Genomic DNA, 14950 nt, shown 5'->3' on the forward strand with positions numbered 1-14950 from the left:
GTCTACACTCACCGAGTCACAGAAGCGGCTGCCTACAACACTCACTTAAGACACACAGTTAAGGCACAAACGCCTTGGTCTTTTTCTCACTGCCACTGTCTCACAGTGGGTAACTTGCCACTCTGGTTCTCAGGCCTCTCCTAGGTAACCCACACGGATGTCAATACTCTTCTGTTCCAAGAAGACATACAACGCCTGCTTTTCTCACCTCCGCGCTTAGCACACAATGCCTGATAAACAGATAACCCACTACCAACACTCGTTACCTGAGTGTGTGCTATGATCGTTACCTGAGTGTGTGCTCTGATGAAGAAAGCGTTTCTCCTCAGGACTCTATAACTTATTCTTAAAGGTTCAGACAAGATCGCTATCTGAAGATGCCTTATATTGAAAATGCTGACTGCCTAAGTCTCACTTCTGCACTGGTAACCACTGGAGGAAAGCTAATCAGAGCACACACAGCACCTGAGAAACGGTGTGTACCAGAGCGATCCCCAGCGGGCTTTCCAGGCTTTTCCGCATGCCCCTCCCTTACTCCAAACTGTATCATCTCTTTAAGGATGCCCACTTTTCTTCTCTCCGGGAAAAATTAACCTCACCTTATGACAGGAAAAATAGTTTTACAAGTAACTGCCCACTTCAAATAAGATTCAAAGTACTTTTAGCAATTTGCTTATGCATACTGTTATTAAATAATTAGGCATTCCCTCACAAACATCACTAATGACTGTAAGCAAACTGGTCCCAGAGAGTCATTTCCAAAGTCATTTTTAGAGAGCAGAGGAGAACCAGCGCACACACAGGGTACTGACTGACTCCCACTGTTAACAGTGTGGTCCAGAAGGCGAGGACACCTGACACAGCCTTTCCCATCACAGCACCCACCTCATTCAACACTATGGTAACAGATATTTTTATTTATGCCATCAGGGGGGGAAAAAAAATGGAAATTCAGGCATGATATAAACAGGAAGCAATGTATGTTTAACAAAATACTCTGTAAAAAATAATTTTCCAAATTATTACCCACCAAACCCAAAAGATGCTTACTGTTGTATTCATGATCCCTGTCCCATGTGTTCGAATTGAATTAGCAATATGTCGAATATTAATAGTATTCAAATGTTTATTATTGCTTGTCCGTTCAATAAAAATCTGCAATGCAAACAAATTTATGAATAGTAAGAATACACCCAATCCCAAGCACCGGTCAGTAACCCAAGGAAGTTTAGAATCTTTTCATTAAGGATAATTTAACTGAGAAAAGCCACTCAGGAAGATGACACCACCACATTGCAGCAAAGAATAAGCAGGCATCTCAACAGCTGCAGCTGTGGTGGTGGTGCACTCCTATAATGCCAGCACCAGGCACTCAAATCTCTGTTTAGTGAGTCCCAGGCTAGCCAGAGCTACATTGTAAGACCATGTGTCTCATGGAAGGAAAAAAAAAATCTCTAAACAATTATTCTGTTTTACATATTTTTCCAACTTTCTCCTTTGCAAAGTCACTTCCTGGTCTTTTAGCCATTCTACTGTAAATCCACCCCTATTTAAAACTTGATCCCAGCTGGGCACGGTCATGTATCACTGTAATCCCAACACTCTGGAGGAATTAGCGCAAAACCAGCTTAGGCTAGATATAAATTCAGGGTCAGTCAGGACTACATAAAAACACAAAGCAAGAAAATATTTTTGAAAGCCTCATTATAGTTGTGTTATTATGCAGTGGGTGTACCTGAAAACTTATTTGAAAACCAACATTAATCAAGCCATATTTCAAATAAAAACACAATAATGTTCAAATACAAATACTAATAAATCCATTCTAAAGCAAAAAAAAAAAACAAAAAAACAAAAAACCCACAAAACAATATAAATAAAATCTTTTTCTAAATTCTACTCACCTGATTATTCAGATTATAGAGGTATCGAGAGACAAATATGTGAATGTTTCTCATAATCTCCAGAACATCAAGTCCCTACAACACAATCCACACAGAAACCCCAGGACCATTAGTTGAACATGGTTAGTCACATGTGTACCAATTAACTCCTTCTTGATTACACTGATGCCTAACAGTTTTCATCATTTTAAAAGACTGTACATAAATGGTACCAAAGTTCCAAGAGCCACTTACACAACTCCAAGAGTCTGCAGCTTTGTGTTTTATCCCTCCTCCATGGGCAGAAACAAAGGCAACTCACAACACCCAGCGTCACAGCTACTTCCTGACTACCCTTCAACTTGTCTTCAGTTACTTAGACATCACAGGAACATTTATAAAAATGCATACTACTACAAGCTGAGCGTTGGTGGTGCACACCCAGCACTTGAGAGGCAGAGGCAGGTGGATCTCTGTGAGTTCCAGGCCAGCCTGGTCTACACTGTCTGACCACACCAGAAACACTGTACACATACCTGCTCCAGAGTCTGGCTAGGAAGATGTGCCTCTGTCATAACCAACCCGTACCGTTGAGTAGCCAAATTCCTCATTTCGCTATAAGTGGCCCAATCATGAAGAGCTACTGTTGTGAGATTGTAGAAGGTCTTGTCGAGATAGTGAGTTACATAAGCTACAAAACAAAACCCACAAAATGCCATGTTTGATTCATGAATAGTAAGAGAAATGAAGTTAAAGAAGGAAAACAGTACATGATTTTAAAATCAAATTTGTTCCTTTAAAATAAGGTTCTAGTCTCAACACTCCATGGGTTGAGGCAGGAAGAGCTTAAGTTCAAAACTAGCCTCAGCTAGAGAGTGAAACCTTATCTTCAAATAATTTAAAAACAGCAACAACAGAGGACTGTGTGTGGTGGGACAGGCTGCAGCTGGACACCGGGGAGCCTGAGGTCTACCTGGGCTACAGATAGGCCCTGGGCTTCCCTGAGTTACACAGCTAGGCAACAGGAGAACGTGGTAATAAGCAAGAGACCCTCAAAGTCACCTGGTGTTTGGGTCAGAAGAGGCACAGGAGACACTTACCTCTAATGTCAATGAAACGATTGAAAAACCTAATGGGGTTCAGAGAGAAAAACAGAGCCAAGTCTTTCCTGCCGACTCTGAAGGGGTTCCGGTCGTCCAGCTTCAAGTGAGTGTGCACAGAAAGCCGCAGGTCTTTCTCGATTTCCTTGCACAGCTTGTCCAGCAAATGCTATTCAAAAGTAATGGGGAGCTGTTCAAGAGGACACTCCCACTGCAGTACTCTAATATGCTCATGCCCTGATCTTGAGAGCACTCTAATGAGAAATTGACCAACTAGTTTCTTGATTAAGGATGCTAAACCCCTTGATGGTAAAAATTTTGTTTGAAAAGGAAAATTATTCTGCTATTTTAAATTAGTGACTTTTTTTAAGTCGGGGGTAGCTAAATACTGAGACATCATTCTCATGAATTTAATTAATTCATAAAATCATATTTAATTCTCATGAAAAACAGCCAACTGATGGCATCACTACATAGAACATAAATATGTAATGTAAGGCATAAAATTTATGGAAAAATGGCAGCAAAAGAAGGATCTTGCGATGTGCAATAAAGAAAAATAGATTTCCTTATACGTCTCATTAAAAATTATAGGGGCTGCATGTACATGGTACACATACATACATGCAGGCAACAAAAACACACGTAAAATGTGTTTTTAAACCATGAGAACTTTGGAAATGAATCAGCAGATTAAAAGCACTTATAAACAAGTGTGAGGACCTGAGTTCAAATCCTCAGAACATTTCTAAAGCCAGATGCAGAAATTTTAGCCAGATCCTACCTAGCATGAAATGGTAAACAGGAGAATTCCCCAAAACTCTAGAACAATTTGGCCTGGTTTGTGCCATGCGTGTCCTGTCTCAAAACAAAGACAGACACCCCGTTCGATCTTTGTGGGGACACTTGCACCACAGCACAGGTGCACAGAGATACAACACACAGATATTAAAACAGGCACACAGGAATGTATACCCACACACATGCACACTTCACCCAGGTGGTTCAATCAATCATCTTCCAAATACCACCAGTTAGTTATTTTATTTTTAATTAATACTAATGATCATTCGTAAAGCCTGATACCCCAGGACAACTAAAAATAGAATAAGATCATACAAAATTTTTCATAATTCCATCACACTAAATATGATGATGTTTGGAAGTTTACTTATTTTTAATCTTATCTTCCAAAACAAAAACTATTTGTAATTTATAATTGATAAATAATTGGTTTGGGCTTTCCTGATACAAGGGCCAGGACCTGGAACACACAATCTTCCTGCCTCAACCTCCTGAGTGTTGGAATTACAAGGGCACTTTATAAACACCCAGGTTTGTTTAAGTAATTTCTGATTCAGTGAAGACACTGGCTTCCAAAGCATGGCTGTAAGTTCTAATCTTAAATACAATCTTACCTCATTTAAAATTTCCATAATTTCCTTGTCATAGCAATCCAGAAGTAGCTCATAGGACTCTAAATGCCTTGAATGCATCATGGCAGGCACACAGTCTCGTAAAGCACTGAACATGTACTAGCAAGAAAATTAAAACACACCCAAGTTAGAGAAAACAGACTTCTAAACATACTGCAAAGGCTAATTACACACAAAAACTCTGACCCGAAGGAAAAAAAATATTGTTTTATGACTGCGTTATTTTCATAAAAACCTAAAACACACAATTTAAACACACACACACACTAACATTCACTCAGCTTTTACTATAATATGTGCACTCAAACACACTTCCTTCCATAAAGAACCTGAGTAACTTACAGCCTGCCAACAAGTAAATAATCAAGATTGTGGCAAGCTCAATCAAACGAGCCCAGGATGGCTAACCATATGTAGAGAGGAACTAACCACACTATAAGTCATTTCACTAGTACTGACTCACAATTTAACCATGGACTACATAAACCTTGATTGGCTATGCATAACAACAATGTTCAAAACATCATTACAGGTCAATTTTATGATGGTTTATTAAATCAAATGACCTACTAAAAACTTAAAAAGTAGCTAGACATGATGTTTACTCTTTTAGATTACTATTTACTTACATGTAATCTAGCTGCATCAACAGCATTTTCATATACATCATCTAAATAAATTGGGAAGACAGCTCGATGCCAGTACAAAAAACAACAGTCACACTGTGTTTGGACTCTACAATATAAGGTAATAAGTAATTAGTGGTACCAAAATTCAAGTAGCCCTCAACAACACAAAAGAATGACTTTATGTACTCTATGGGATAGAGGTCTGTCTTCCTCATTTACATACTCTGTATTACTTCACTCAACATTACTACTAAAACTACATATTTTTCAAATTGAACAAAGGTAATAAAACATTTTAATAGCCGACATTATCAAAATTCTGTACATGCTTTAGTTTTAAGACTGTTGAAAACCCCAGACTATTAAACAGAGGTTAAAATAATTTCATTTGCAATACTATCTGAAATAATACTTGCATTACACATACATAACTTACCTGTCTTCAAAGTGAAAATAAATTTTAAGGGGTAAGACCCCACTGTTGTGTTTTCAGCCTTCCAAAAATTTTGCACTCAATTTTCTCTATTAAGTCCAAGCTCTTGGAAGGAGTAGGACCTCTGTGACAGGGAGGCCTGCCTGAGCCACACAGCTAGTTCAAGACCACCCAGGGGGGCACATAGTGAGACCTAGTACTTTTTTTTTAAGTTACTATGACCAAATAAACCTGTCACATAGAGCCTATTAATGCTTACACAAGAGACTTATCCCAAGTATCTTATAGTAAAGGTCCATATTTCTCTCAAGAAGTTAAATTAAATACCACTAACTATAAAAACATCAGCTTCTCAGAACAGCGAAGAAAATTATGAGCATTCCATGAAAACTGCGCTATAACGCAATAGTCTCCAACCTTGTCAGAACTGCAGTGCTCTTTGTCTCTTCAGGGAACCTACACCCACTTAAGGGAAAGAAAACTGTCACAAGCACCTGCAAAAACAAGCCTGGTCCAAGTCAGTGCCACCCAGGCCAGCTTCTGAGACACCAAGTCAGAGTTCATCTCCAAACAAAGCATACAACATGGTGCATCATGCTCTCCAAGTGGCTCACAGGGAATAACGCTTTTTTACAAAGCAGCAAGTCTGAGTCCAGTAGTGACACCACACCAATAAAGTAAGGACAACGGACACCAGAACCTGCCAAATACCCTGAGGGAACACTGTTTGGTCTCACGTGAGCTCTTCCAGAGGATTCTCGCTTCCTGTGAAAGCAAAGCCAAGTCAGGACAATGTTGTAGTCACAGTCTCCTTCTGGTCAGAGGGTACAGAGAGGAACTAACGCTCCGTGGGGCGGCACCCTGGGACCTCAGCACTGGATGGCCAGCCTAGACCACGGAGTCCAACAGAGGCTGGAGTGGGGGAGAGTTGAGGATGAGCAGGGAGGAAGGCTGTTCTGTGTTCTATCAGCCCAGGCTCTGAGCAGACTCACACCCAGTCCTACTTACCGTTCTCGAAGTTCGCTGATGAGATCCAGCTTCTTCATGACTACTTGAAGTGGAAAGAGCTCCTCATCTTTAAAGGTTTTCTATTACCAAGAAGGGAAACACCCAAGTGAAATCACAAGAAGGCCAAGTCTCTCAGGCTAAGAAATGAACTGTGAGCCTCTGACGACATCTTTATCCCATGAACAGCAGCAATGATCTTACCATCTGTGTGCCAACGCTCAACGCCAAAGAAACAATAAGTCGTCGTTGCTTTGTGCTTGGTCCATTGAGGGTGTTTTCAGCCAAAACGAGAGCAGACAGCACATCAAGGCGCTGTTCACTGTATTTTTTGTCTGAAATTACTCTTTTCTTAAAGATCAAACAGAAAATTATTAGTTTCAATTCTAACATAAGATTAAGTTCCAAAGGGAAAAAGTCCTCTATTCTGCTCTCTCTGGCACACTCAGGAGAGCACAGGATAACACTTTTCCTCATTGCTCTCAACTTAGCTCTGTAACTGCTGCTCTCTCTACACATTCACATTAATCTAACAACAAAGGATGTCCAAAAACGAGGATCAAAATCCTTCCTTCTATCTGTTGAGATTAGCTGCTAATAAAGCTGTTAAACACAGATGGTCCTTAACTCTCTCAGCTTGACAGTAAAGTACATGCAGGTCCACACCCACTGCCCACTTTCAGGAGAAAACTCAGGGCTTTACGACAAACTACACTCTGCGTTAGATGGTTTCCTCTGACTGTCGGCTACTGCATCAATTACACCACAAAGATTAATCTGAGCACATTAAAGGTGAGCTAGGCTGAGTTCTGAGGCTGTCAGCACACACCCTGTATAAAGAAGAGCCTGTATTAGTCAATCATGGTTGTTTCTCAGACACTATAATTATTTTCTGGTACAATTATGGTAACAATAAAGAATACAAAATGCAATGGATAAAGCACTATAGAAATAACACATTTGCAGGGACAGAATAAAGAGGTTAAACCAGGAAATGGAGATAAGACAGAACACAATAGCTTAATTATGTCAAGTATAGAGGTACACAGTACATGGTAATCTGCATACCTTGGCTACGGAAATAGAATTAAGAGCCTGATGTTGAAGGTGCTGTGTTATATGTGACACTGAATCCGCCACAACCATGCTTCTCCTGTAGAACATATGCTCTATCGCCTAAAAGAAACAAACGTAACTTTGAAAAATTTAACTTAAAACTTACAAGTAAAATCATTAAAAACCTTCATGACCCCAGGCAAAAAAGGAATTTGTGAATGAGACTGGTGTGGGGGCAAATATCAAAATGAACACAAACAAAACAAAACACCTACTGGGAATGCAGGGATGACTCAGTCTTTTAAGTGACTGCTGATGTAAGGCATGAAGAACCAAGACTGATCCCCACATCTATGTAAAAAACACGCAAGCATGGGGATACAAGCTTTTCCCCAGTGCTTATAAGGCAGATAAGAGGATCCCTGGAACTTGCTAGTTTCATCTCTAAGTCCCAGGACCCTGTCTCAACAAAACAAAACAAAGAAACAACAACAACAGCAAAATACACAGCTTCAAAGAATAAACATCTGCGGTTGACCTCTAGCCTCTATGCAAAGATGCACATACATACACCCCTACAAACAAAGACACAGACAGACACACACACACACACACACATGCGCGCGCGCGCGTGCGCATGCACACGTTAATGCTGGGAAATTCAAATGCATTAAAATTAAGCACCTGCATTTGTCAAAAATCATGAAAAAAATAAAAAGGTAAGATCCTACTAAATGTAGCTAGGATCCCTTCTATAAATACTCCAGATTCCAAATATCAAAGACTTTTTTTTTTAACACAATCAATAGAAAAATCAAAATAAAAAGCATGTATAGCTTGATGTTTTTTATCCCCAAACAAAAACACAGTTAAGTTATAAAAAAAGTCACTATCATTAGCAAATGCTGATGATTTAAAATTGTCAAAACCACTTGTACCTATTGACTGCCCTAATGCCAGGTATGGCAGAACAGGCTTACAATCCCTACGTTCAAAAGGATGAGGCCGGAGAACTGCTATGAGCTCAAAGGTAACCTGAGTGTGCTGGACTCAAGCTAGAGTCAGTTAAAAGGAAGGACCCTCAACTGAGAAAATGCCTCCATAAGATCCAGCTGTAAGGCATTTTCTCAAACCAGTCACTGAGGGGGAGAAGTCCCAGCCCATTATGGGCGATGCAATCCCTGGGCTGGTGGTCCTGGGTTCTATAGGAATGCAGTAAGCAACACCCTCCATGGCCTCTGCTTCAGGTTCCGCCTCTGGGTTCCTGCCCTGTCTGAGTTCCTGCCCTCCTGCTTCTGATGAAGAGCTGTTACATGGAACTGTAAGTAAAATGTACACTCTCCTCCACAGCTTGCTTTTGGCTTTTGGCCATGGTGTTTCAGCACAGCAACAGTAACCTTAACTAAGACACTGACACTAATACAGTGAGACCCTTTCTCAGAGAAAAACAAAACAATCCTAAGTAAATCCAATTTTTTGGATTACTAGAAACTTACCCACAAATTTGAATCTTAATTCATATCTGGGTTCTTCTGCCTACAAGGGTTTATGCTAAGAAACATTTTACACTCCATTAAGTGCACCAACTCTGAAGTCTCCTGATTACCTCCATTAGTCCACTGTTATTACCAACAAGACTACAGTGCTCTCGAAACTACAATTAACAGTGACATATAAACTGACCTCATTTCCTAGGAACACTTTTAAATAATGGGTATTTTAGCACAAATACTTTTCAACCCATGCAATTTGCTATTTAAGTAAGACAAGTACTAATAACACTGAGGCTAACTCTCCTTTCTATCTGTTGAGATTAGCTGCTAATGAAGCTGATAAACACAGATGGCCCTTAACTCTCTCAGCTTGACAGTGATGTACATGCAGGTCCACACCCTGTTCTCACTTTCAGGAGAACACTCAGTAAGTTACACGGACACTCAGGGCTTTATTCAAATTAGACTCTGAGTTAGAGGCTGTCAGCACATACCATGTATAAAGAAGAGTCTGTATTAGTCAATCATTTCTCAGAGATCTCTTTCAATTTTAAGTTCACTTTCTCCCAAGAGCATTCTACTGTCCCAGCCATGGTGGCAAAGTAAGACAACACTGACTTACCTTGAGAAGTTCAATGAGCCTGCACAATGCCTTCACTGAGGTTTTGGTCATAGGCTTCTGGGTGGACATGTAGAGATTCATTGTGGTTTTAATAATGGTACTAATACTATATGCATATAAGAAGCCCTACAAAAGAAAATAAACAGAGTGTGATCACAGAGATTTCATGCAAAGTTTGTTCGTTCTCTATGTATGTATACATGCCAGTAACCAGGATTTCTAAAGTCTATTATTTCACGTGTACAGGCATTGTGCCTGCATGTATGTCTGTGAAACATGCATACAGTGTCTGCCGAGGCCAAAAGTGGGTGTTGGACTTCTTGGAACTGGTGTAGGGGCAGTTGTTAACTGTTGGGATTAAACATGGGTCCCTCTAGAAAAGCAGCTCTTAATCTCTGAGTCATCTCTCCAAACAGTCAAAGTCCCTTTTAAAGTCATTCTTAGAAATACTCTTCCTGACAAAATACCACACAGAGTTTCAAAGCAGCCCTATTTAATAGTTTCCTGAACTATCAAATAACAGACATTTACACTGTTGATACAATGAATCACAGCTTTTAAAAGTCTTCTCACTTAACTAAAAAACCTCTCTGGTAAAATGGTGTGTATGTGCCAGGGACAAACCTAACAACTCAGCTGCTGGGGAGAGAACAGATCCCATCTGCTGACACTCAGAGCAGGGAAACAAGGATCAGGGAGCCAGAAACTGAAACAAAAAACTACCACCCATGGAGACCAGTGGTTCTCAACCTGTGGGTCACTTATTAGACACCTATACAATTTATAACGGCAGCAAAACTGCAGTTATGAAGTAGCAATGAAAATAATGTTATGCGTGCCTGGTGGCCTCCACAACATGAGGAACTGTTAAAGGCTCACAGCACTGGGAAGGTTGGGAACCACTGGCCTAGACTGATTCCCACAGTCCATATCTGCCGGTTCATCAGTCTTCTCTCCAGCCAACCCAAGAACGTTCAAGAACACCCTCTCTACTCCATTCTGTTCATGATGACAGAGCACACAGGTCTTCTGAGGCTTAAAGGGGGTGTTTGTTTGTTTGATTGTTTGCTTCTAAACTCAGGGAAACCAGAGGAAACAATAAATAGGATGGTGTATGTGTGCGCAGTGTCTGCAGAGGCCAGAAGCGGTTCCTGGGCCTGCAGGAACTGGATGGAGTCCAGGTGTTTGTGAGCGGCCAATGTGGATGGTGGAATCTCTGGGAAAGTAACAAGATCTTTTAACTGCTGGGCCATTTGTTCAGTACCACCTATGTTTTCATTTAAACTTCCAGAGGATTGAAAACCCTATATTCATTTTTTTTTCTTCAGTTTCTTTTTAAAATTAAAACAAATTTTCATGATATTTTGATCGTGTTTTCCCCTCCCTTAGTTCTCCCCAGATCCTCCCTCCTCCCCCCTCCATCCCTACCCATTTATGTTCTCTCTTCTTCAAATTAAAAAAGTACACACACACACACACACACACACACACACACACACACACACACACACACCAAAAAACCCAAAACAACCACAAGTATGGAGCAGGCATGGGGCTGGCCCTGGATTGTGGTTGGTATACCCAATGATATCCCATTGAGAAATCTGATTTTCCTTTTGCCACCAGGTATCAATAGCAAATAGCTTCCTGGCTAAGGATGGGGTTGTATCCACTTTCCTATCTCAATGCTGAGACTCCCTGTGGGGAGAAACTGTACAGGTCTTACATATGGTCCCAGTCTTTAAGTTAATTCTCCTCCTTCCCCTTTATTAGTCCAGAACACTCCATTCTACTTCCCCGTCCTTAGGAGCTCCCACCACCACCACCCACCACTGGCACCTGACCTCTGCAGTTACTCAGATTGTAGAACACATACCCAACATTTAAAAGCTAGCATCCAAATAAAAGAGAAAATATACAGTATTTGTCTTTTAGGGGTCTGGGTTACCCAACCCAGATGATTTTTTTTCTACCTCCAATCATTTATCTGCAAATTTCATCTCTTAACAGCTAAGTAATATTCCACTGTGCACACTTTCATTTCCATTCTTCTGTTGAGGGTCATCTAGAGTATTCCCAATTTGTGGCTATTATGAATAAAGAAGCAATGCCAAGAGCAGGCATCTCAGTAGTAAGATGCAATCCTTATTCCCAAGACTGGATCGAGGCAGATCCAGTCCCAGCTTCCTGAGGAACCAGCGGTTTCACAGGGGCTGTACAAGTCGCACTCCTACAACAATGGATAAATATCCCCGTTTCTGGCACCCTTGCAAGTACGAGCTGCCATTTGTTTTATTGTCTTGGCCATTCTGAATGGGGAAAGATAAAATATCCAAGTAATTTTAATTTCTATTTCCCTGATGACTAAGGTTGTAGCACTACTTTATTTCTCAGCCATCTGTGTCTCATCTTTTGAGGATTTTCTGCTCTGTTTTTTTATTATACACATATGTATAGTACCTACAGAGCCAGAAGTTGATACTGGATCTCTTGTATCTAGAGATACAGAACTGCCACATGGGTACCGGGAAATGAACCTCAGTCCTCTAGAAGAGTAGTCAGTGCTCTTAATGGATAAGCCATCTCTCCAGCCCCTGCCTCAGCCAGTATGTTTTATTTGGCTTTTGCATCTTGATTATAATAGCTAAATAAACAAGTAAAGCACTTTGGTAAGCTGGAAATTAAAGATAAAAGAAACCCAGCCAGGTGTTGGTGGCGCATACCTTTAATCGCAAGACTAGGGAGGCAGAGGCAGGTGGATCTCTGTGAGTTTGAGGCCAGTCTGGTCTATGGATTGAGTTCCAGGACAGGCTGCAAAGCAATACAGAGAAACCCTGTCTCAAAAAACAAAACAAACAAACAAAAAGATAAAAGAAATCCTCTTGTATCTGGAAAGAATGAAGTATCTTTTGTTGTTGTTTTTCAAGACAGGGTTTCTCTGTGTAGCCCTGGCTATCCTAGAACTTGTTCTATAGACCAGGCTAGCCAAACTCACAAGAGATCTACCTGCCTCTGCCTCCTCAGTGCTGGGATTAAAAGTGTGCACCACCACTGCCTGGCTTAGAAATATCTTTCAAATACCCCTAAAGGATCACTATCAAAATGGCTTAGCAGGTAAGAGCAGCTGCCAACAAGAATGATGGCCTGAGTCTGAGCTTCAGGACCCACATAATGAAAAGAAAGTAACAACGCCCACAGACAGCACTCTACCATCACATGCACGTGCACAACCACACAATAGTAAATAAACTAAAAAATTTAAACTTCAAAGATAAGCTCAATGTTTCGATATTTTGAACTAAGATGACAACTGAAGTGCAAATCTTATAGGACACAGTTAACTTTTGCTTAAAAGGAAACAGAAAGCTTAGAATGGCTATATTAGAAAAATCTAAGTAAGTCATCCAGAACAAATATAAGCTAACCAATTTTTGTGGTTCTTAAAAACTTTTTTAAATTTTCAACTCTCTCTCTCTCTCTGTGTGTGTGTGTGTGTGTGTGTGTGTGTGTGTGTGTGTGTGCGAATAAACAAACATAAATGCAGCTGCCCCCTATAGCTGGAGTACAGGTGGTTATAAGACACCATGTGGGTGCTGGGAATCAAACTTGGGTCCCTTGCAAGAGTAGCCAGTAACTCTTACTCACTGAACTCTCTCTCCAGCCCCTCAATTTGTTTTAAATATAAAAACATACCCCCCTTCACACCTGTGTTCAAGTGTAACTTATGTAAATTAAATTCACAAAGAAACTGCACCCAAAATATTCTAAGTAAGAAAATGCAACTACCTGTATAAAAACATTACATCTATTGGTGAGGTCTTCAGCAAATTTATCCATCCTTTGTTCTTTAGACAACATAGACTCCATTTTCATCATCCATGAGCTCACAAAGACGTAGTAGGACTGCACATCTCTAGCAAAGGAAAACATTGAGGTTACTCAGAACACAAACAAAAATGAATTTCCATTTCTTTATAATGATAAAAGTAAGTTTTCCTTCCAGCAGTAACAGTGATTCTGGCCTTCAAAAAAAAAAAAAAATCCTACATGCAGATGATTTAAGTTACTTAACCTACAAGTATTTACTGAGTGCCTATGCAAGGCACAAATTGTAGTACTGAGAATACAACAGACAAAAACCCCTGGCTCCATGAAGCTTATATTCTGGAAAGGAGAGTTGTATAATAAATCAGAAACTAAAGTCAAAACAATTTTACAATGTGTGGTGATATATGCTTGGGGTGGGGTAGGGCCTGGGGTAGTTCTATAATTTCAAATAAGATCATCACAGTTGGCTTGTCATAGTGTGGCTGATTTTGAGCCATGATTTGGACCAGATTAATAAGTAAGACATACAAACATGTAAGAGAAGAGAGTTTAAGGAGTGTGAGTAACACGTGCAAAAGCCCTAAGACTTTGGGAAAGGTGTCCAACTTGTTTAGGAAATGACAAACACCCAGTATGGCTAGAGCACCAACAGGAGGGGAGGAAAGAAAAGCAGGCCAGAGGGAGAGGGAGGGTGGAAAGCAGGGAGGGCACTGGGGATGTGAGTGCACCTGCTGGGCTGACGGTGAGCCATCATGAGGGTGGCAGCTATGGAACACTAGAGGACAAAGGACACCGTCAATGAGAGTAAGGACAGCAGACACAGGGCTGGCGCGATGCTTGGCAGCTAAGAGCACTTCCTGTTCTCGCAAATAACCTCAGTTGAGTTCTCAGCACCCACATGGCAGCTCACAATTAGAGTTAGAACTCCAGCTCCAGGGGACCAGAGGCTCTCTTCTGGCCTCTGTGGGAACTTACACATATAAAGCACACACAGTCAGACGCATATAAATAATTGTTTTAATTTAAATCATTTTTAAAGAGTAAAAGTAGCCAGTATCTGAATTTAAAAGCTAATTTGAAGAATGCTCACACTATGCCAATTAGCTCACTCAAACCCCACGATAACCTTATGTAGTAGTTAGAAAGCTCAGGCCTGTCTGTCACTGGGAGCTGGAAGCACCCTTGCGGTCATTCGATTCTCCTGTCCAGATAAAGCATGCCCCAGTATAAAGCATGTACCTAGTAACAGGTGCCCACTCCCCTGTCTCAGTCACACATGAACTAAGTCTGCTTCCTCACAACCCAGTACCCCCTCTCCCCTTGGAAATCTTTAGAAGTAGACATCCTGTTTTGTCTGATAAGATCGCGGTCTCTTACACTTCAGGCCCTGCAGTACTGGCTGCATGTTAACAATTCTCCTGTCTGAAGAACAGACCACTACCTCTGTGCTCCAGCCCACCCTATG

At 40.8% G+C, this 14950-nt stretch overlaps 1 protein-coding gene across 2 annotated transcripts in view; it reads right to left on the reverse strand.

Moving 5' to 3' along the window:
* Washc4 (WASH complex subunit 4) overlaps positions 1 to 14950 on the reverse strand; it is a 51170-nt gene that overhangs the window by 15904 nt on the left and 20316 nt on the right. For both annotated transcript variants that reach the window (XM_051206252.1, XM_051206251.1), the window contains exons 14-24: positions 13444 to 13570; positions 9658 to 9783; positions 7555 to 7662; positions 6691 to 6837; positions 6490 to 6569; positions 5049 to 5154; positions 4402 to 4518; positions 2984 to 3152; positions 2420 to 2574; positions 1905 to 1979; positions 1051 to 1155 (exon numbers count right to left, since the gene is read on the reverse strand). In XM_051206252.1, the coding sequence (XP_051062209.1) occupies positions 1051 to 1155; positions 1905 to 1979; positions 2420 to 2574; positions 2984 to 3152; positions 4402 to 4518; positions 5049 to 5154; positions 6490 to 6569; positions 6691 to 6837; positions 7555 to 7662; positions 9658 to 9783; positions 13444 to 13570 (1315 nt within the window). The remainder of the gene's footprint in view (positions 1 to 1050; positions 1156 to 1904; positions 1980 to 2419; positions 2575 to 2983; positions 3153 to 4401; positions 4519 to 5048; positions 5155 to 6489; positions 6570 to 6690; positions 6838 to 7554; positions 7663 to 9657; positions 9784 to 13443; positions 13571 to 14950) is intronic.

This window comes from Phodopus roborovskii, unplaced genomic scaffold, assembly GCF_943737965.1.
Source record: "Phodopus roborovskii unplaced genomic scaffold, PHOROB, whole genome shotgun sequence".
In the NCBI taxonomy this organism is placed as follows: Eukaryota; Metazoa; Chordata; class Mammalia; order Rodentia; family Cricetidae; genus Phodopus; species Phodopus roborovskii.